This window comes from Anomaloglossus baeobatrachus, chromosome 6 (assembly GCF_048569485.1).
Source record: "Anomaloglossus baeobatrachus isolate aAnoBae1 chromosome 6, aAnoBae1.hap1, whole genome shotgun sequence".
In the NCBI taxonomy this organism is placed as follows: Eukaryota; Metazoa; Chordata; class Amphibia; order Anura; family Aromobatidae; genus Anomaloglossus; species Anomaloglossus baeobatrachus.
Genome location: NC_134358.1, coordinates 91955655 through 91977173, shown reverse-complemented (window position 1 = coordinate 91977173; position 21519 = coordinate 91955655). Strand labels below are relative to the sequence as shown.

The following is a 21519-nucleotide window of genomic DNA, read 5'->3' as shown; positions in this document are numbered from 1 at the left end:
CAAGTTGACACGGACCCAATCACTGACGTACCTTGGGATGGAGTTTCATACTCAGTCAGCAGTAGTCATGCTACCGCTGGACAAGCAGCTTTCGCTGCAGGCAGGGGTGCAATCTCTTCTTCGGGGTCAGTCGCACCCCTTGAGGCGCCTCATGCACTTCCTGGGGAAGATGGTTGCAGCGATGGAGGCAGTGCCCTTCGCGCAATTCCATCTGCGGCCACTCCAGTGGGACATTCTCCGCAAATGGGACAGGAGGTCGACTTCACTCGACAGGAACGTCTCTTTCCCTTGCAACCAAGACGTCACTTCAGTGGTGGCTCCTTCCCAACTCTCTATCGCAGGGAAAATCCTTTCTACCCCCCCACCTGGGCTGTGGTCACGACGGACGCGAGCCTGTCAGGGTGGGGGGCGGTTTTTCTCCACCACAGGGCTCAGGGAACCTGGACTCCGATAGTCATCCCTTCAGATCAATATTCTGGAGATAAGGGCAGTGTATCTAGCCCTATTGGCCTTTCATCGGTGGCTGGAGGGCAGGCAGATCCGGATCCAGTCGGACAACGCCACTGCCGTCGCATACATCAACCACCAAGGCGGCACTCGCAGTCGTCAAGCCTTCCAGGAAGTCCGACGAATTCTGCAGTGGGTGGAAGCCACAGCTTCCACCATTTCCGCAGTTCACATCCCGGGCGTAGAAAACTGGGAAGCAGATTTTCTCAGCCGACAGGGCATGGACGCGGGGGAATGGTCTCTTCACCCAGACGTATTTCGAGAGATCTGTCGCCGCTGGGGAACGCCGGACGTCGATCTCATTGCGTCACGGCACAACAACAAAGTCCCGGCATTCATGGCCCGGTCTCAAGATCACAGAGCTCTGGCGGCGGACGCATTAGTTCAGGATTGGTCGCAGTTTCGACTGCCCTATGTATTTCCTCCTCTGGCGATGCTGCGCAAGATCAGGTCCGACTGTCGTCGCGCCATTCTCGTCGCCCCAGATTGGCCGAGGCGGTCGTGGTACCCGGATCTGTGGCATCTCACGGTGGGTCAACCGTGGGCGCTCCCAGACCGCCCAGACTTGCTGTCTCAAGGGCCGTTTTTCCATCTGAATTCTGTGGCCCTCAACCTGACTGTGTGGCCATTGAGTCCTGGCTCCTAGCGTCCTCAGGGTTATCTCAAGATGTCATTGCCACTATGAGACAGGCCAGGAAACCAACGTCCGCCAAGATCTCACAGGTCTTGGAGGATCTTCTTATCCTGGTGCTCCGATAGGGGTTTTTCTCCCTGGCCCTTTGCCTTACCCACTTTTCTTTCATTCCTTCAATCCGGAATGGACAAGGGTTTGTCTCTCGGCTCTCTCAAGGGTCAAGTATCGGCGCTATCCGTATTTTTTCAAAAGCGTCTAGCCAGGCTTCCGCAGGTCCGCACGTTCCTGCAGGGAGTTTGCCACATAGTCCCACCTTACAAGCATCCGCTGGAACCCTGGGATCTTAACAGGGTGCTAACGGCTCTTCAGAAACCACCTTTCGAGCCGCTGCGGGATGTCTCTTTATCACGTCTTTCGCAGAAGGTGGCATTTCTAGTGGCAGTTACATCGCTCCGTAGAGTGTCGGAGCTGGCAGCGCTGTCATGCAAAGCACCCTTCCTGGTTTTTCACCAGGATAAGGTGGTTCTGCGTCCGGTCCCGGAATTTCTCCCTAAGGTGGTATCCCCTTTTCATCTCAATCAGGATATCTCCTTACTTTCATTTTGCCCTCATCCAGTTCACCAATGTGAAAAGTATTTGCACTCGTTAGATCTGGTGAGAGCTCTCCGGCTCTACGTGTCTCGCACGGCGCCCCTGCGCCGTTCAGATGCGCTCTTTGTCCTTGTCGCTGGCCAGCGTAAGGGTTCGCAGGCTTCCAAGTCAACCTTGGCTCGGTGGATCAAGGAACCGATTCTTGAAGCCTACCGTTCTTCTGGGCTTCCGCTTCCTTTGGGGTTGAAAGCCCACTCTACCAGAGCCGTGGGTGCGTCCTGGGCATTGCGGCACCGGGCTACGGCTCAGCAGGTGTGTCAGGCAGCTACCTGGTCTAGTCTGCACACTTTCACGAAATACTATCAGGTGCATACCTATGCTTCGGCAGACGCCAGTCTAGGTAGGCGAGTCCTTCAGGCGGCGGTTGCCCACCTGTAAGAGGGGGTCTTTTTCGGCTCTTTTTATCGAGGTATTCTTTTACCCACCCAGGGACTGCTTTTGGACGTCCCAATTGTCTGGGTCTCCCAATGGAGCGACAAAGAAGGGAATTTTGTTTACTTACCGTAAATTCCTTTTCTTCTAGCTCCTATTGGGAGACCCAGCACCCGCCCCTGTTCCCTTCGGGCTGTTTGTTCTTTTGTGTACACATGTTGTTCATGTTGAATGGTTCTTTTGGTTCATGGTTTTCAGTTCTCCGAACATCCTTCGGATTGAATTTACCTTAGACCAATTTATAAGTTTCCTCCTTCCTGCTTTTGCACCAAAACTGAGGAGCCCGTGATGCACGGGAGGGTGTATAGGCAGAGGGGAGGGGTTACACTTTTTAAAGTGTAATACTTTGTGTGGCCTCCGGAGGCAGAAGCTATACACCCAATTGTCTGGGTCTCCCAATAGGAGCTAGAAGAAAAGGAATTTACGGTAAGGAAACAAAATTCCCTTCTTTGCACCGGTCAAATTTTGTTTAAATGCGGATTGCACATTTTCTGTTAGTACAATAAACCTCATTTCAATCCAGAAATATTACTCAGTCCATCAGTTATTAGATATATGAAACTGAAATATCTATTGCAAAAACCGAAATTGTTATAAAGAAAAAAGGTTAACATTAATAGGGGTGCCCAAACTTTTTCGTGTGTGTGTGTGTGTGTGTATATAATATATTTTTTACAGTACAGACCAAAAGTTTGTACACACTTTCTCATCTCTAGAACAACTATTAAGAGGAGACTTTGTGCAGTAGGCCTTCATGGTAAAACAGCTGCTAGGAAACCACTGCTAAGGACAGGCAACAAGCAGAAGAGACTTGTTTGGGCTAAAGAACACAAGGGATGGACATTAGAGCAGTGGAAATCTGTGCTTTGGTCTGATGAGTCCAAATTTGAGATCTTTGGATCCAACCACCGTATCTTTGTAGAAAAGGTGAACGGATGGACTCTACATGCCTGGTTCCCACCGTGAAGCATGGAGAAGGAGGAGTGATGGTGTGGGGGTGCTTTGCTGGTGACACTGTTGGGGATTTATTCAAAATTGAAGGCATACTGAACCAGCATGGCTACCACAGCATCTTGCAGCGGCGTGCTATTACATCCGGTTTGCGTTTAGTTGGACCATAATTTATTTTTCAACAGGACATTGACCTCAAACAATCCTCCAGGCTGTGTAAGGGCTATTTGACTAAGAAGGAGAGTGATGGGGTGCTACGCTAGATGACCTGGTCTCCAGCCTGTCTGATTTCCCTGCCTAGTGCCAGCTCTCATTTAGACAGTGAACAATCAAGCTAAATAAGCATCTCTGGGAACTCCTTCAAGACTGTTGGAAGATCATTTCCGGTGAAGCTCATCAAGAGAATGCCAAGAGTGTGCAAAGCAGAAATAAAAGCAAAAGGTGGCTACTGTTTCTCTGAGGTTGTTTCTCTGCTCAGCACCAGCTTATTTAGCTTGATTGTTCACTGTCTAAATGAGAGTTGGCACTAGGCAGGGAAATCAGACAGGCTGCGCGCACATCATGGGTATTCTGCCGCAATGACGGATTCGTCAGAAATGCAGTACGGTTCGATACAGTGGAATCGCAGCAAGATAAGGTCACATGCGGCCGCATGTGACCTTATCTTGCCGCGATTCCATTTAACTGTATTGACCTGTACTGCATTTCTGACGGATCCGGCACTGCGGCAGAACACCGTTGATGTGAAGCCCGCCTTATTGGTTAATCAAGGTAAAGAGGCTGATACTAGGCAGGGAAATAACCTTGGTAAGAAAAGATTAGCTAGGTGCTCGGTCACACCCAAAACACTTAACACCGCATTTTGCTTCTGCATGCAAATTACTCTGGAAAGCAGCAACATATAGAAGATATAAAGGTATCAATGGATTTATGTTGCAAAGTCCTGCCTGTCTATTTATGCTGTTGGGGAAGATTTGTCCTTACTGACTTTTAGGTGGACAGTAGATTGCCACCACCTCCATTCCCCCACTTGCGTGTTTAAATATAGACCAGTGACTGAAATCAGTCTGTATTCACTTTGTTTCTGTCACCTAGTTTCCAAAAAAAATGTTAATGGACAGTGTGTGGTATTCTGCTCCCAATACCGGGCACCCTCCACCTAGTCCCGGCACCGCCGTCTGCAGAGAAGAGCTCCTTTGTAGCCGCGTAGTAAGAAGTGGAATTCCATAGTCCGTTTGGCAAGAATATTAACTCCTGGATCATGGTCCCGGGGGTGGGTTTTGTAAAGTACATCTTTATTGAGTACATGTGATGGTTTCTCTGAAAAATTCACATTAATAATAATTTTATTTATTTTTCTCTCCTCCAGCGTCGTCCCTGACTGAAGACCATTGACTGACTGGGTAGTTTGGAGCTACAGTAATCATATTACGCCCCGTAGTGATGCCTTTAGCTGAAGAAAACCCCCTCTCAGGCGACCCTCCGCTAATTCTTCCAGTGGTTATCATAGGTATGTGAAGTCAGATTGCTTCAGATGTATTAATCATCGCAGTTCTGCCTCCATATTTCAGATTTGGACAGTAGAGCCAAATTCCAAAAGCCAAAGTGTCAAATTCTCATTAAATTGGTTCAGCTTCATTATGTCTACCTTTTTTTACAAAATCCAGAGAATAGCAAAAACCCCATGCGGCAGGTGCTAATTGCCCCATATTAGGGGGAAAATTCCCTCCAAATATGACAGACTAGTTCTCTGGATCAAAGTTCAATCACAGAATCTAGTATCCATAACCTGTAATATCATAGTTTTTGAAACGGGTACAGAGTTCCATAGTATCACTGCTCTTACAGTAAAGAATCTGGTTCTCTAGATGTTGTGGATGCTCCTTTATCCCCACTACAGGTTTGGGTGTATTAGAATGGTCTCTGTCCTGTCCCCTCATATATTTGTACATTGTAATAAGATCGCCCCTTAGCATTTGTTATTTATTTATTTTTCCCCATATTGAAAACACCAAGTGCTGATAATCTGTGTTTGTATTGTAATTCACACATTCCCTTAACCTTGGTCACCCCCCCCCCCCCCCCCTTCTGCAGCAGCTAGCTCTAGTTCAGCTATTGCCTTCTACACTGGAAACCTAAATTGTGCACATTATTCTAATGCGGGCGTCACACGAGACGAGCTATCGCGCGATGCATCGTCGGGGGTCACGGTTTTCGTGATGCACATCCGGCATCGTTCACGACGTCGTCTCGTGTGACACCTCCGAGCGACGCAGTATCGCTCACAAATCATGAGTCGTGTACTCGTCGCTCAGTTATAAAAAATTGTTTAATTTAAATGGCGCCGGTTGCTCATCGTACCCGGGGTAGCACACATTGCTCCGTGTGACACCCCGGGAACGATGAATTCAGCTTAACTGCATCCCGCGGCTCACGGCGGCTATGCGGAAGGAAGGAGGTGGGCGGGATGTTTACGTCCTGCTCATCTCCGCTTCCATTGGCCGGCGGCTGTGTGACGTCGCTGTGACGCCGAACGTCCCTCCCCCTTCAGGAGGAGGATGTTCGCCGCCCACAGCGAGGTTGCTCAGCAGGTAAGTACGTGTGACGGGGGTTTCACGACTTTGTGCGACACGGGCAGCAATTTGCCCGTGACGCACAAACGACGGGGGTGGGTACAATCGATCGTGAAATTGCACGATCGGTCGACTCGTGTAGCATTAGTGTGGCTGCACTAGTGACTTATATAGAGGCAAAACTACCGTATTTTTTTTTTTTTTTGATTATAAAACGCACATTTCCTCCCAAAAAATTGGGAGGAAAATGAGGGAGGGGTGCGTCTTAAAATCGGAATGTAGCTTACCAGAGTAGTGGAGAATGGGGTGAAGTGCTGGCTGCGGTTTGGCGCTGTATGGAGCGCGGCTCTGCTGGCTGCGGCGTCAGATGCTCTGTCGGCAGGAGGGGGCTGTGCTGGCTGCGGCGGGTGAGATGCTCTGTCAACGGGGCTGTGCTGGTGTAGGTGAGATGATAGTCCCGCACTGCCGACCAATGTTGGCTGCGGTGGAGCAGGGCGGTACAGTAGATGAGATGCTCTGACAGCGGTGCGATCTTCAAATATTACCGCCAGGAGTCAGTGCATGAGCAGATGGAGCTCTCAGATTGTCATTGACCTGGGAACTCAATCTGCACAGGCACCGATTCCTGGCTGCATTATTTCGAGATCGCACCGCCCTGCTCCACCGCAGCCAGCATTGCCCTACTCCAGCACCCCCCTTCCTCCGGTGACCTCCGCTCTACCACTGCTGTCGCCCCCATACAATAAGACACTACCGGAGTATAAGATAGACCTCATATTTTTATTTTATTTTTTTAACCTCTTGTCTCTATAGTTGGGGTGCGTCTTATAATCCGGGGTGTCTTATAAAATGAAAAATACAATATGTTCTTGTCATGAGAATCTAGGCTTTTTTTTTTTTTTTAAAATGCATCCCATTATTTTGTTATCCTTGGCATCAGCTTCTTGGCTGTGACACTAAAGTTGAGTTTGTCATCAACCCATAGTCCCTGTTCTTTTTCAGTGACTATTTTATCATTTAGTACCTAATTTTATATACTATATTTTCTCCAAGGACATGACCTTTTATATTTATCTGCATTAAACTTCAATTTCCCAGCCCAAGCTTCCAGCTTACATAAACCCCTCTGTAATATTAAATTTATCCTCCTCTGTATGCCATCTAAAAGGTCATTAATACATTTTTTTTTTCTTTTAAAAAAAAAAAAAAAAAAAGGGCCCAAAACTGACCCCTGTGGTACCCCACCATGAACTGTGATGTTTCCAATCAATGAGTCAGTTGTTAACCCAGTGTCTCATATTTTCCCCTAATCCTTTTGGCATCCGGGCACAGATATTTGTCTACTTTAGCATATCTGAGGCGATGCCGTACTTCTGCTGGGTTAAGCAGGTAATGTGTAATGCAGAATATACGGTATCCCTGATCATGTCATCTGTCATAGCATTTTCTTGGGTAAATACTGTGATTACATTTGCCAAATTCTGCCATTTTACTGCAATAATAAAGCGAGGCGAATTCTCCAACAATCCTGCAAATAGTCCTCATCTCACAATTCTGACACTGTCTACCCTAGATGCCAGCTTATTATTGCCCTAAGCTGGTTGCCGCTATTAGTGGCCATGCTGATCTGCGGTGTGTCATGCATCCACTAGTCACATCAGTCTGCTCGGACCTTCTGTCAGGAATAGCTGGTGCGATGTAGTGGAAAATCTATACAGCCGGTAATACTGTAACATAAGGATTTTCCATTGCAGGAAATGGACCATCTGGAATCTGCTTGTCCTATATGTTGTCTGGATACAGACCGTACCTCTCTCCTGAAGTGCTACATCCAAATCCTATACTGCACAGCAAGCTAGAAGAGGCCCGGCACCTTTCTATTCCTGAGCAGGTAGCACAATCTATACATTTGTATTTTGAAATCCCTCTTTTTAGTGGATGGCATTATTTTATTGCTCGGTGCACCCTTGGCGTGGTCAACAATTTAGTGCACCTCTCTACTTAATCTATCTCCACCATTGTCTGACTCCTATAAGACTAAGCAAAATATGTAGGTGGTAAGGTGGACTAAACTGTTTGTCCACATAAATGGTGCACTACGATCTTGTGCTAGATTTGAACATTTATTTTGTGTTGACAGACTGCCTTTCATATTGGATATACGCTGCCTTGATAAAGTATCCTTACCCCTTGACCGTTTCGAGATTTATTTTTTTTTCTTTTTTCAGGTTCACACTCAAACCTAAGTGCATTTTGTGATATACACCACTAAAAAAACCCAAAAAGCAAGATAAACTCAAAATGGCATGTATTCTAAGATATGCACTAAAAATTCCAAACTGTACTATTATAAATGAGATTTTTGGCAAAAAAAATTCAATTTCTTGAGCTACCCCGCCACGGCAAATCTTTGGGGCAGTCCTACACTAAAATATTTTGTATTTAAAATGTGCCATACAGCGTCACATATGAGAAAGTAGAACTGTTTATAGCAGCACTTACCTGGTGCTTTTCAATCCCGTACCCATGACTGAATCATGGCTGTGGGTGGCCCAAGCAAATGCTGCATGGAATAAATAGCCTGTGGACAGGGCTTGATGGCTGAATGTGAATAGCCACCAATTGCCAAAATCAAGACAGGTGGAAAAACAAGCCAAATTGAGGTGCACGGTAAGGTGGGGTTCAGCCACTGTCCAATTCATAAAAAAAAAAACACAAGACAGCTAAACTCAAAATAGCATGTGTTCTAAGATGTGCACTACACTAAATATTCCAAACTGTACTATAAGTAGCAAGTATATGTGGGGTGTAAAGGAAATTATTAGGGATGATCAAACCTCAAATATTCGGCTTTGCGAATATTTTCCGAGTAGGTCGCCGCTATTCGCGAATATTTGATGCGCAATGTAAGTCTATGAGAAACCCAAATAACAACTATTTGGGCTTCCCATAGACTTACATTCCGCATCGAATATTCACATAGCGGTGACCTATTCAGAAAATATTCGCAAAGCCGAATATTTGAGGTATTCGATCATCCCTAGAAATTATACATGGTTTTCTAAACTTTAAAAATGTATAAATCTGAAAATTTCAATACTTTGAAGGCCCACCTTTTGCTGCAATTACTGCTACAAGTCTTTTGGGGATGTGTCTACCAGCATTACACATCTAGAGACTGAAAATGTTTGCACACTAGTTCTAGCTCTGCGAGATTGGATGGAGGCTTCTGTCAACAGCAATTTTCAAGTCTTGTCACAGATTCTCAATGGGATTGAGGTCTGGACTGTGACTGCGCCATTCACACACGATTATGCTTTAATCTAAAGCTTCCATTTTTAGCTCTGGCCTTATGGAGTCGTCGTTATACTGTTGGAAGGTGAACCTATGGCACAATCTAAAGTCTTCTGCAGGCTCTAACAGGTTTTCCTCCAGGATTGTCCTGTATTTAGCTCTATCAGCTCTGACCAGCTTCCCTGTCCCTGCTGAAGAAAAGCCTCCTCACAGCATGATTCTGCCTCTACCATGTTTGACGTAACAGATTGTGATGTGTAGTGTTTGCTGCCACGTAGTGTTTAACCCAAAATTATCTACTTTTGATCTCCTATGACCAGAGCACCTTCTTCCACATGCTAGCCGTGTACATATCGTTTTGCAAATGGGACTTTTTAAGGATTGCATTAAAAAAATGGCCTCTTCTAACTCTTTACAAATCTGGCCTTCATGTGAGTATATGACTAAAGGCCGCTTTACACGATGCAACATTGCTAGCGATCGCACCCGCCCCAGTCGTGCGTGCGTCATGGGCAAATAGCTGCCCGTGGCGAACAATATCGCTAGTACGCGTCACACGAAAATACCTTACTAACGACGTCGCTGTTGCCAGCGAACAAACTATTGTTTAAGGGGGAGGGTCGTGTGGCATCACAGCAACTTCACATAGCGGGCCACCAATAAAAGCGGAGGGGCGGAGAGCAGCCGCATTAAGGTCACTCCCACCTCGTTGCCGGAGGATGCAGGAACGCTGTTCGTCATTCCCAGGGTGTCACACGTAGCGATGTGTGCTGCCTCAGGAACCACGAACAACCTGCGTCCAGAACTAGAAATATTTGGAAAATGAACGACGTGTCAATAATCAACCATTTTGTGAGTATTTGGGATCGTTAGCGGTCGCTCGTAAGTGTCACACGCAACGAGGTCGCTAACTATGCCGGATGTGCGTCACGAATTCCGTGACCCCAGCGAGATCTTGTTAGCGATGTTGTTGCGGTTTAAGGGGCCTTAACAGTTGTCCTGTGGACAGATTCACCCACCTGAGCTGTGGCTCTCTGCAGTTCCTCCAGTGTAACCATGGGCCTCTAGGCTGCTTCTCTAATCAGTGATCTCCTTACTTGGGTGTTAGGTTTAGGTGGATAGTCATGGCTCCATAGTTTTGTAGTTGTGCCATATTTATATTTGTTTATTATAATTGATTGAACCGTGCTCTGTGATATGTTCACTTTTCTCCACAACTTTATCCCTGACCTGTCTGGTGTGTTCCTTGGTTTTCATTATGCTATTTTATCCATAATGCTCTAAAACAGACCTCTGAGGCCTTCACAGAACAGTTATACTGAGAATAAATTACACACACGTGTACTAATTTCATTAATTAGGTGACTTCTGGCAATTAATCACTCAATTTTATTTGGAGGTAGTACAGAGGGCAAAATGAACGTAAGATTTTCAGGTTTTTTTTTTTTAAATTATTTAGTAAACCATGTATCACTTCATTTACTCTTTACAAGTACTTGATACTTTGTGTTGCTATACCACATAAAATCTAAATAAAATACAATTAAATGGAACCATGAGCAGTTCTGTGTGCATATTGCTAATCCCTGCCTAACCGTCCCTGTATACACTAGCATAGATAAAGGGATATTTAGAAAAAGTATTTCTAAAGATTACAGTATACTAATGAGCGAGAGCACTAGTCCACTGGGCGTTAGTTTTACGGCGGGTCGCCCACATTAGCGTGTTAGTACACCCCTCTGGGCGTGGTAACATGCTAATTAATATGCAGCGTCACAGGATGATCTCTCGCCTCTCTGCCGCCATCGCGTCCGACAGAGGAATTCGGCTCAGTGCGCATAACCCCGGATTTGGGTCATGTGCACTATGAAGCTGGGTGTACGCGTCCTGGCTTCAAACTGAAGTAGTGCACATGACCGAACCTCCAGGGTCATGCGCACTGAGCCGAAATCCAGCGGAGAGGTGAGTGAGATCATCTGCTGACACTGCGTATTCATTAGCATGATACACGCCCACAGCAGCTTACTAACAAGCTAATGAGGGGCGGCTGGCCGGGGAACTAACGCCGAGGGGACTAATGCCCTCGCTCATTAGCATACGGTAATAGATCTTTAGAAATTATTTTTCTAAAAAACCCTTTATCTATGCAAGTGTATACAGGGACAGTTAGGCGGGGATTAGCAATATACACCCAGAACTGCTCATGATTCTGGGTGCGTATTGCACCTGACAGGTTCCCTTTAAGTTAACGGGTGTAAATTAACAAAATGTAGAAAAGTTCACGGGGTATGAATACTCCTTCAAGGTATTGTATTTCCAAGAAAATTTACTATTTATTGTCTGTTGTATTGCAGGATTTGGAGTACTTGTCGGAAGGATTGGAGGGTCGCTCCCCTAACCCTGTTGCTGTATTGTTTGACACACTCCTGCACCCAAATGCTGATTTTGGGTATGATTACCCATCTGTGCTGCAATGGAAATTGGAACAAGAGCACTATATTCCTCATATAGTGCTAGGGAAGGGGCCCCCGGGCGGAGCCTGGCATGTGAGTTAATGTTGTTCTGTGTTTGTGTTGTGCCTGTAGAGAATGTGACTCCATTGCATCAGTTGTCGCACACACTAGCATTTGGAAACTTCTTGCTTAATATTAGCGCAATAACCTGCATTTGCGCCCTACTTTATACCGCTCTCGACATCTCTTTTTGATGAGTGGGTAAAGCTCCGCACCAAAGAGTTTCCTTCCACAGCCCATCATGATTACTATACTTGAGTCCAGACCATGGATTTGCGTAGATTTAACATCCTGGTGCACATACAGGAGATATGAAAATTGAGAGATCTTCCACCTTTTTAATAAGATCAAGTCAGAGAATATCATATCCCTAATTTTAGGCACATCAATACCAATCTGAAGTTCCCTCCTCCAGGTGATGACTTTAAATGGTCATTTTAGTATGAAACCTCTTACTGAGCCACTAGATAATAGATGCATGCTCGATTAGTATGGAGACCACAAGAACTTACCAGAATGGGGGACTTCGGCCAGGAAGAGTTTAATCTAGCATTTACCTATCCAGAGGATGGTTGGATGTTCTTTCAGCCTGGATTGGTGTTTTTAACTATTAAAGGGAACCTGTCACCACTTTTTTGGCGTATAAGCTGCGGCCACCACCGGGCTCTTATATACAGCATTCTAACATGCTGTATATTAGCCCAGGCCGCTGTGAGAACATAAGCACTTTATAATACTTACCTAACGGTCACGCAGTTGGCCATATGGGCGTCTCCGGTGCCGGCGCCTTCTCTTTCTGCCATCTTCGTCCTCTTTCTGAAGCCTGGGTGCATGACACTTCCTACGTTATACACACTCGCCGGTCCTGCGCAGGCGCACTACAATAGTTTGATCTGCCCTGTTCAGAGCAGATCAAAGTGCGCCTGCTCAGGACCTGAATGCCGGTAAGTGTGGAAGACGTCTGATGCGTCATGCACCGCGGCTAGAGGAGAACAAAGATGGCCGAAAGAGGCGGCACCGGAGAACAGAGACACCCATATGGCCAAAAAGACTGACTAGTGGCACTCACCAAACTGAGGTGTGAACAGGTGCATAACTGAACATGACCTAAAATACAAAAAAAGACAGTTTGCACTCTGATGATGCTAAAGTATGGAAACCATGAATGTGTGAACATGAACCTGCATTACTGCTAAGGAAAATCTAAGAAAAATGAGATATTTAGCATATATAATGGCCATTTGTATATCTGCCCATATGGCCAACTGCGCGACCGTTAGGTGAGTATTATAAAGTGTTTATGTTCTCACAGCGACCTGGGCTCTTATATACAGCATGTTAGAATGCTGTATATAAGAGCCCACTGGTGGTGGTGGCCGCAACTTATACGACAAAGTGGTGACAGGTTCCCTTTAAGCCATGAGAAGAAAAGTCTTGTAATTGTTCAAACAATACAAATAAATAGTTCACTAACAAGTCCACTCTTACTCTTATTGTGTTATTGTTCTTTTAGGATATGGAAGGGTCGATTTTGACTCTCAGCCTTGGTGACTGGATGGAGCTACCTGGACTAAAGTTTAAAGACTGGGCCATGGGTAAGAGAAGGTGAGTGCCAGCTCCTGATTATATGGGAGGGGGGTTTCTATAATATGGCTCTGGGGGCCACATGTAGCCCACTATGCTATTCTGTAAGGCATCAGCCATATACTGTATGTATGCCCCATACATTTCCTGTTATGTACCCCAAAGAGAAATTAACAGGTTTGGTTGGATGTAAAGCTCTCCATTGTTATCCGATCCCTGTGAAATAATTCTTTTGACGTAACTCTGACAATGGAAAATGTACAGTTTAAAATATGGTCCTATTTAAATACCGCGGTTACAGCATGAATGACTGTTCAGAGGGTTGTTTAGGGGCTACACCATCAATGATCTATCCATATGATGATTTATCAATAGTGTTCTGTGCTGAAATCTGCTCTGGCGGGAGCCTGTCGGCACAGAATTAAAGAATGTACGTCTGGAACACCAATAGTGTGAACAGGGTGCAAGACTCAAAAATATACAACTAAATAGGATAAAGAGTTGCACACCAGTCACAATGTATAGAGGAATAATGAAAAGCAGAACTGCTACGGGAATACTAGACTGAAAAATACAATGGACTATGTGAAAAAAATGAAAAACATGAAAATTGTATCTGCATAACTGCTATGAATAATATGAATGATATATTACAGTACAGACCAAAAGTTTGGCCACACCTTCTTTCTAGAACAACATTAACCCCTTCACGACCTTGGACGGATCTATCCGTCCAGGATCTTGTCGGGTTAAGCCCCGCCCCCTGCCGCGGGCAGGCGGCGTGGATCGGCACACATATCAGCTGTTTTAAACAGCTGACATGTGTGCCTACTAGCCGCGGGTGGAATCGCTTCCACCCGCGGCCATTAACCCCTTAAATCTTGCTGCCAAAGTCTGGCAGCAAGATTTAAATGCGCGCGGCCATGTTTGTTACTCACCGCCGCCCCCACCGGAAGTCACGTGTGTTATCACGTGACTATCGGTGGTTGCCATCGTAGCACAGGGTCATGTGATGACGCCTGCTGCTACGATGTTTCACTTTCATTTTCCCTCGGCCGAGAGCAGAGGGAAAACCAAAGTGACTGAATCTGCTGATTACAGCGGTACAGCTGTGATCAGCAGATAGCGATCAGCAATCGGATTGCTGATCGCTATAGCCCCCTAGGGGGACTAGTAAAATAAAAAAAAAAAGTAAAAAAAAAAGTTTTAAAAAATAAAAAAAAAAACAAAAAACCTAAAAGTTCAAATCACCCCCCTTTCCCCCCATTGAAAATTAAAGGGTTAAAAAATAAATAAATATACACATATTTGGTATCGCCGCGTTCAGAAATGCCCGATCTATCAAAATATAAAATCAATTAATCTGATTGGTAAACGGCGTAGTCGCAAAAAAATTCCAAACGCCAAAATTACGTTTTTTGGTCGCCGCAAGTTTTACGCAAAATGCAATAACAGGCGATCAAAACGTAGCATCTGCGCAAAAATTGTACCATTATAAACGTCAGCTCGAGACGCAAAAAATAAGCCATCACTGAGCCATAGATCCTTAAAAATAAGAACGCTACGTGTTTCGGAAAATGGCGCAAAACGTGCGCCACTTTTATTGGACAAACTTGTGAATTTTTTTTTAACCCCTTAGATACAAGTAAACCTATACATGTTTGGTGTCTACAAACTCGCACCGACCTGAGGCATCACATAGATACCTCAGTTTTACGATATAGTGAACACAGTGAATAAAATATCCCAAAAACTATTGTACGATCACACTTTTTTTGCAATTTTTCCGCACTTGGAATTTTTTTGCCGTTTTCCAGTACACTATATGGTAAAACTTATGGTTTCATTTAAAAGTACAACTCGTCCCGCAAAAAACAAGCCCTCATATGGCAAGATTGATGGAAAAATAAAAATGTTACGCCTCACGGAAGAAGGGGAGCAAAAAACAAAAACGCAAAAACGGAAAGTGCCCGGGGGCTGAAGGGGTTAAGAGGAGACTTTGTGCAGCAGGCCTTCATGGTAAAATAGCTGCTAGGAAACCACTGCTAAGGACAGGCAACACGCAGAAGAGACTTGTTTGGGCCAAAGAACACGAGGAATGGACATTAGACCAGTGGAAATCTGTGTTTTGGTCTGATGAGTCCAAATTTGAGATCTTTGGATCCAACCACCGTGTCTTTGTAGAAAAGGTGAACGGATGGACTCTACATGGCTGGTTCCCACCGTGAAGCATGGAGGAGGTGTGATGGTGTGGGGGTGCTTTGCTGGTGACACTGTTGGGGATTTATTCAAAATTGAAGACATACTAAACCAGCATGGTTACCACAGCATCTTGCAGTGGCATGCTATTACATCCGGTTTGCGTTTAGTTGGACCATCATTTATTTTTCAACAGGACAATGACACCAAACACACCTCCAGGCTGTGTAAGGACTATTTGACTTAGGAGAGTGATAGGGTGCTACGCCAGATGACCTGGCCACCAGAGTCACCAGACCTGAACCCAATTGAGATGGTTTGGGGTGAGCTGGACCACAGAGTGAAGGCAAAAGGGCCAACAAGTGCTAAGCATTTCTGGGAACTCCTATTATTCATAGCAGTTATGCAGATATCATTTTCATGTTTTTCACTTTTTTCAGATAGTCCATTGTATTTTTCAGTCTAGTATTCCCATAGGGGTTCTGCTTTTCATTATTCCTCTATACATTGTGACTGGTGTGCAACTCTTTATTCTATTGTCGGCACAGAATGACTGTTCAAACTAAGTACAGGTGCTTGGTGCATGGCCAAACATATATGTGCACCTTCCTGTTTTCCATCTATCATCACCCCCTTCCTTTTTAAAGCCAGGGGTCTCACATAGAGTGCCTTTTTAAGCTCACCTTTCCACCTATCTCACCCCTCTCTGGCTCTATCAGCACATGACTATTCGTACCAAGTAGAGGTTCTCGGGGCATCATGGCGCGGCTAAGCCTTTAACTACAGTTTCCCACCTGCTTGTTTTCCCCCTCTCTCTCTCTGGCTCTATGAACTAGAGCTGTCAATCACAAAAGAGGGGAAGGTGGAGATTTGGGGGGGACCGGGGACAAGGAGGTGGGAAAGTGAACTTAATTGATTAGGTGCACCATGATGTATGAACACTCGTACTTTGTGTGAACAGTCATCCTGTGCTGATAGACCCTTTTAAATGTTTGTCCGAGCCAAGGGTACACTGAGCTCCTGTACTTGGTTTCCACATTTATTCTGTGCTGACCGCAACGTACAGGGCAGAACACAGCAGCGCCGCTCATTATTTAAAGGCCGGTGCTGGGTACTGCACCATAACTCCTATTCAATAGTGTAATGGCTAAGCATATCACCAATGCTATTCCATGCTACCACAGTAATAAGGAATGGTTCCCATATGTGATATTTCTTAAGTCTACCTTTTTGTAATGATTTACTATATATATATATATATATATATATATATATATATATATATATATATATATATTATATATACTTTAACTACTATATGTGTGTTTTTTTTTTTTTTTCTTTCTTTCATGTAGAAACATAAAAAGTGACCGGGCAACACCAGCACAAGTGGCCTCCTATTACAAACATTATGTAAAACTCATGGGAATTCAGAGAAATTTTATAGACCAAACCTTTATCACTTCTGTTGTGAGGCCTTACTGGGAAGGAGACGGATCTGAAAGCCATGAGTCTGAAAATGTTCCATGTGAAGAAACTCGCACTGATAAAGAAAATGAAGATATTCTCAAGAAGAACTGGGAAATTCATGGTTATCGGAAGGCGGCGGATGGTTCCCATCAGCCTTTCTGTCTCTTCGCGGAAAGTCTTGTTCTTGCTACGGGAACCTTTGATGCCCCTGCTCGGCTAGAGGTCCACGGGGAAAACCTGCCTTTTGTTTCACATTCAATTGCTGAATTTGAAGAAGCTGTAGGGAATGGCCGGCTAAGTGGAGAGGTAGATCCAGTCCTTATTGTCGGAGCCGGGTTGACCGCAGCTGATGCAGTTTTATGCGCTTACAACAATAATATTCCAGTAATTCATGCTTTCCGAAGAAGACTCAACGATCCAAACTTGATTTTTAAACAATTGCCAAAAAAACTGTACCCAGAGTACCACAAGGTGTACCATATGATGTGCACGCAAGTCTCCTCAGCTGCTTCCAACTTGTACCCCTCTTATACAAGTTATCCCGAGCACTTTGTACTTTCTTTCAAGCCGGACATGAAGTGTGTCCTTCAGAGTAGTGGACTGAAGAAAGTCGTCAAGATATCTATGGCTTTAGTCTTGATTGGATCTCATCCAAACCTTTTTTTCTTAAAAGAACAAGGTCGGAGTTTAGGGCACCACCCCAATGAGCCGATCACATGTAAAGGCAACCCCGTGGAAATTGATCCGTACTCTTATGAATCTTGTAAAGAACCAAATCTTTTTGCTCTGGGACCTCTCGTTGGGGACAACTTCATTAGGTTTCTGAAAGGCGGAGCACTTGCAATAACTCGATGTGTAGAACTGAGACAGAAGAAGACACGTCATCGAATGGTGGAAAGTGGTAGTGAGGATGGGGTGTCTTGAAGTGCTACTTTCTATCTTATGGTGCATTTAATATTCCTCCCCCTCCTTCCATGATCTGCCACCTTGCAGATGCCATCAGTATGTGTTTTTGCACAGTGAAACGTATTTCATATCTATGGCAAGACTGAAACTAAGTGCTGCTTTTGTAGAAGATCCGGTCCACCTTAAATAACCAGATTTTATAATGTCCTACGTCTCAATCTTGTGCAGTCAGGTATATTTGCATATGGATTTATTTTGTTGCGTTTTTTTTTAACTATGTTTTAATTTTTATGGCATGTTGTAAATTTTATCTGTTGGGAGTTCAGTGTTATTTGGATGTAGTTGGAAGTTTGTGCTTCCTTCGTATTGTATGAGGTTCGTAGTGTCCCAAAGTGCTACCTGTTCTTTATCGGAGAAAATGGGAACTACTGTAATTCCTGATTATAGTTTTTAGCTTATTGCCCAAGCATACATGAAGTATATTGATGTGTAGGTCCACTCTGCCAAATAGAGGATGGAGGGGTATTTAAGTGCTCTTATCAAAATGATCCTACTCTATTTTAAGTGATGCTACTGAAGTCAAGAACTGTGGAAGATTAGGGTTCAAAAAGCTGTATAAATTATACGTTGGATTAGTCACCTGAACATGCCAGTTGACTATCCAATATGTGAAAGGTCCTCATGAATGATGTGGGGATGATAGAAGTAGTGGGTAATAAGAATGTCAACGCTCAATCCTTCCATTTTCAGGAGAGCTAAGATGTCTGGTAGTGGTTTTCTCTTTTTGCCCCATTGAAAGCACATGATTGTTTTGCTGGACCATTCGCTCATGTTTAAGGAAATCTGGAGAGATGGCTGGTTTGTTTGATGGATGACAATCTCATGTAATGCAGAATATTTCAAGAATAAAGCTGATCACAACCACAAGACATTCACATACAATCTCACCAGCTAAAGTCCCTTTTTAATAGACCCAATGACATAGAAACGAAAGTTGGGACTTGTATATGCCTCAGTGTGGACAATGGTGTTTTATAGAGAGTGAGGGATTTAAAAAAGGCTAAAAGTCTAGACATCACTTGCATCGTTCTTGTGAAAGTACATGTGTACTAATTTAACTAAAACTTTTGTTATTGTGATAAATAGGTGTCTGAAGAATGTATGTATAGGAAATGGGGGGTGTTAAGTTGATGGAGGCAACATTCTCCTTTTGGATGTATTAAGGATTCCTAGAGTCCTGAAATGTATCCTCTACAACATACAACAGAGGACCCCAACCTTTCACCTTGAGAGCCACATTCAGATCCCAATGCTCATAATGGTGACACCCAGAGCCTCCTTTACCAAATGCATATAGCTGGCAGACAGCAGTGAGCCGCCCTATGCTTGGTTATTTTTTTTTTTATATATATATATATATATATATATATATATATATATATATATATATATATATTTCTGGCTCTATAAAACATTTGCTATCAAATAAAAGGGCAGGAGAGATGAAGAATTATGTGGGCGGGTGCACTAAAATTGGTTGCACCAAGGCTGCACAGAGTAACATTGCTTGGTTTGAACAGTCAATTCGGTGCTAAAAGTCCCTGTAAAGCTTTTGACCATTGTGCCCCCAATATGTGCCATATCCTCACTGGAGTAAAATAACTGGCCGTGGGGTACTTACAATCTTGTATTTACTTATCTAGTAAGTGCCCTTTTATTGCCAGTCCTGATATAAAAGTATGGTGGCCTATGGCAATGTATCAATAACACATGATCTGGCTGTTACCTACCTTTAATGTTTTAGTATACAATAAAACGAGTATCAGACAAGTAATGGCAGCACATAAAAGATGTGATGTCCTGTAAAAAAAACTACTTTGCATGTTTGCAATGTTGTAAGCGGACTACAGACATAATTTTGATTTTCTTCATAGAGATTATCAACATTATTGCTCCCATTATGCTTTTAGAGAAAACGCCCATTTCGCCGTAGGGATGGGGGCTATTTGGCCAACCACTCCCTTCGTATGTGGGGAGTGATGAGATAATGTCGAAGATTCTGCGATTAAGGCTCGCTTCAGACTGTTATAATTAAAGGGGTTGCAAGAGAATAGAACCCTCCGAAACAGCACTTATTTATTGGTTAGTTTTAGTATGATAGATTGCCCCCATTAAAGTGAATGGGTATTAGCTGCAATACCAGGCACAGCCTGTGCACAATAGTGGCACTGTTGAGGGCAGGACACTCCTGCTTTCTAATCTGACTATCCACTTTAAAATTGCTTGTGCCTGAAGAGTCAGAGTTGTATGTGTCTTGTCTCTAAACAGATGGACATTTCTGCAGTGGTGAAGTTGCATGTTGTACTCTGACCCATAGGGAACCACAGAAGTCGCATGTGTCGGCCTGGCCTCCATGAATGTCTTTCCTGCTGCAGTGTTCAGTAAGCTGACCCCTATGTACTGAGTACAGACCCCTGTGACTGTGTGTGGCCTGCAGTAGGATGGTGACCCCGCTGCATATTAGCACTTACACATTCCTTTTTGTTTGTATGTAATATTTTAGGATGTTGTGTTCTGACAGATGAACCTTAGGAGGCCCAAAATGTATAACATCTGCTGTGGTCATTTATGGTTTCTCTGTGAAACATCCGTACACTACTCACACATAATGCTGTGTAAAGTGGAAATCTACTCAGATGCTGTATGTAACAATTTGCTGTGCAAAATATGGTTGTTGAAATGCAACTTTATATTATGCAATATAAAAATCATATGACGAAAAACCTGGCTCCTGTGCTTCCTCAAAGTGGCCGACCTTTGTATACCGCGAGAGCGGCGGGCTGAGCAACCGTCTGTTAGAAGATTCCTGAAAGCTGCCCCTATTGGAAGCAGTCTATTAAAGGGAACCTGTCCGGTTCAATATGCACCCAGGACCACGAGCAGTTCTGGGTGTAGATTGCTAATCCCTGCCTAACCTTCCCTGTATACACTAGCAAAGATGACGAGATCTTTAGAAAAAGGATTTCTATAAAAGATCTTATCGTACGCTAATGAGTGCGGGGTCTAGTCCCCTGGGCGTTAGTTCCCGGGCTAGTCGGCCCCATTAGCATGTTAGTACACCCCTGTGGGCATGCTATCATGCTAATGAATACGCAGTGTCAGAGGATGATGTCACTCAACTCTCCGCTGCCATTGCCGCCCGATGCTGGATTTCGGCTCCGTGCACAAGAACCTGGAGTTTGGGTGTACGCGTCCTGGCTTCAAACTGAAGTAGTGCACATGACCGAAACTCCGGGATCATGCACACTGAGCCAAAATCCAGCGTCGGGTGGCAATATCAGCGGAGAGGTGAGAGATCATCTCTGACGCTGCACATTCATTAACATGTTAGTACACCCTGTGGGTGTGCCAACATGCTAATGGGGCCAACTAGCCAAGGGAAGCTACGCCCTTGGGACTAGTCCCTGCGCTCATTAGCATACAATAAAAGATCTTTAGTAATACTTTTTCTAAAGTACACTAGCATAGCTAAAGAGATTACAGGGATGGTTAGGCGGGGATTAGCAATATACACTCAGAACTGCTCGTGATTCTGGGTGCATATTGGACCTGACAAGGTTCCCTAAAGGATAGGGACTAAGCAAGTTCTGCTTTTATTTTTTAGGCTTCTGTAGCATTTGTATTTCACTATTGCCATCTGTGGAATGAGTTAAGGATGAGTCCATCAGTGAGCTCATTCTGACAGGTTAATGTTATACCAGAGCCTTCAATAAAAGACATGATCACATGGCACTCTAGATTTTGT

General features: G+C 44.4%; 1 protein-coding gene across 2 annotated transcripts in view; it reads left to right on the top strand.

Annotated features, from left to right (window-relative positions):
• OSGIN2 (oxidative stress induced growth inhibitor family member 2) overlaps positions 1 to 20527 on the top strand; it is a 38846-nt gene extending 18319 nt beyond the window's left edge. The window contains exons 1-6 of one of the 2 annotated variants that reach the window (XM_075353106.1): positions 4310 to 4448; positions 4545 to 4685; positions 7503 to 7639; positions 11397 to 11588; positions 13069 to 13160; positions 16694 to 20527. In XM_075353106.1, the coding sequence (XP_075209221.1) occupies positions 4619 to 4685; positions 7503 to 7639; positions 11397 to 11588; positions 13069 to 13160; positions 16694 to 17732 (1527 nt within the window). In that variant the 5' untranslated portion in view covers positions 4310 to 4448; positions 4545 to 4618 and the 3' untranslated portion in view covers positions 17733 to 20527. Of the gene's footprint in view, positions 1 to 4309; positions 4449 to 4544; positions 4686 to 7502; positions 7640 to 11396; positions 11589 to 13068; positions 13161 to 16693 lie in introns of those variants that run through there. The other variant, XM_075353105.1, reaches the window with a different exon arrangement.
• Positions 20528 to 21519: the final 992 nt, after the last annotated feature.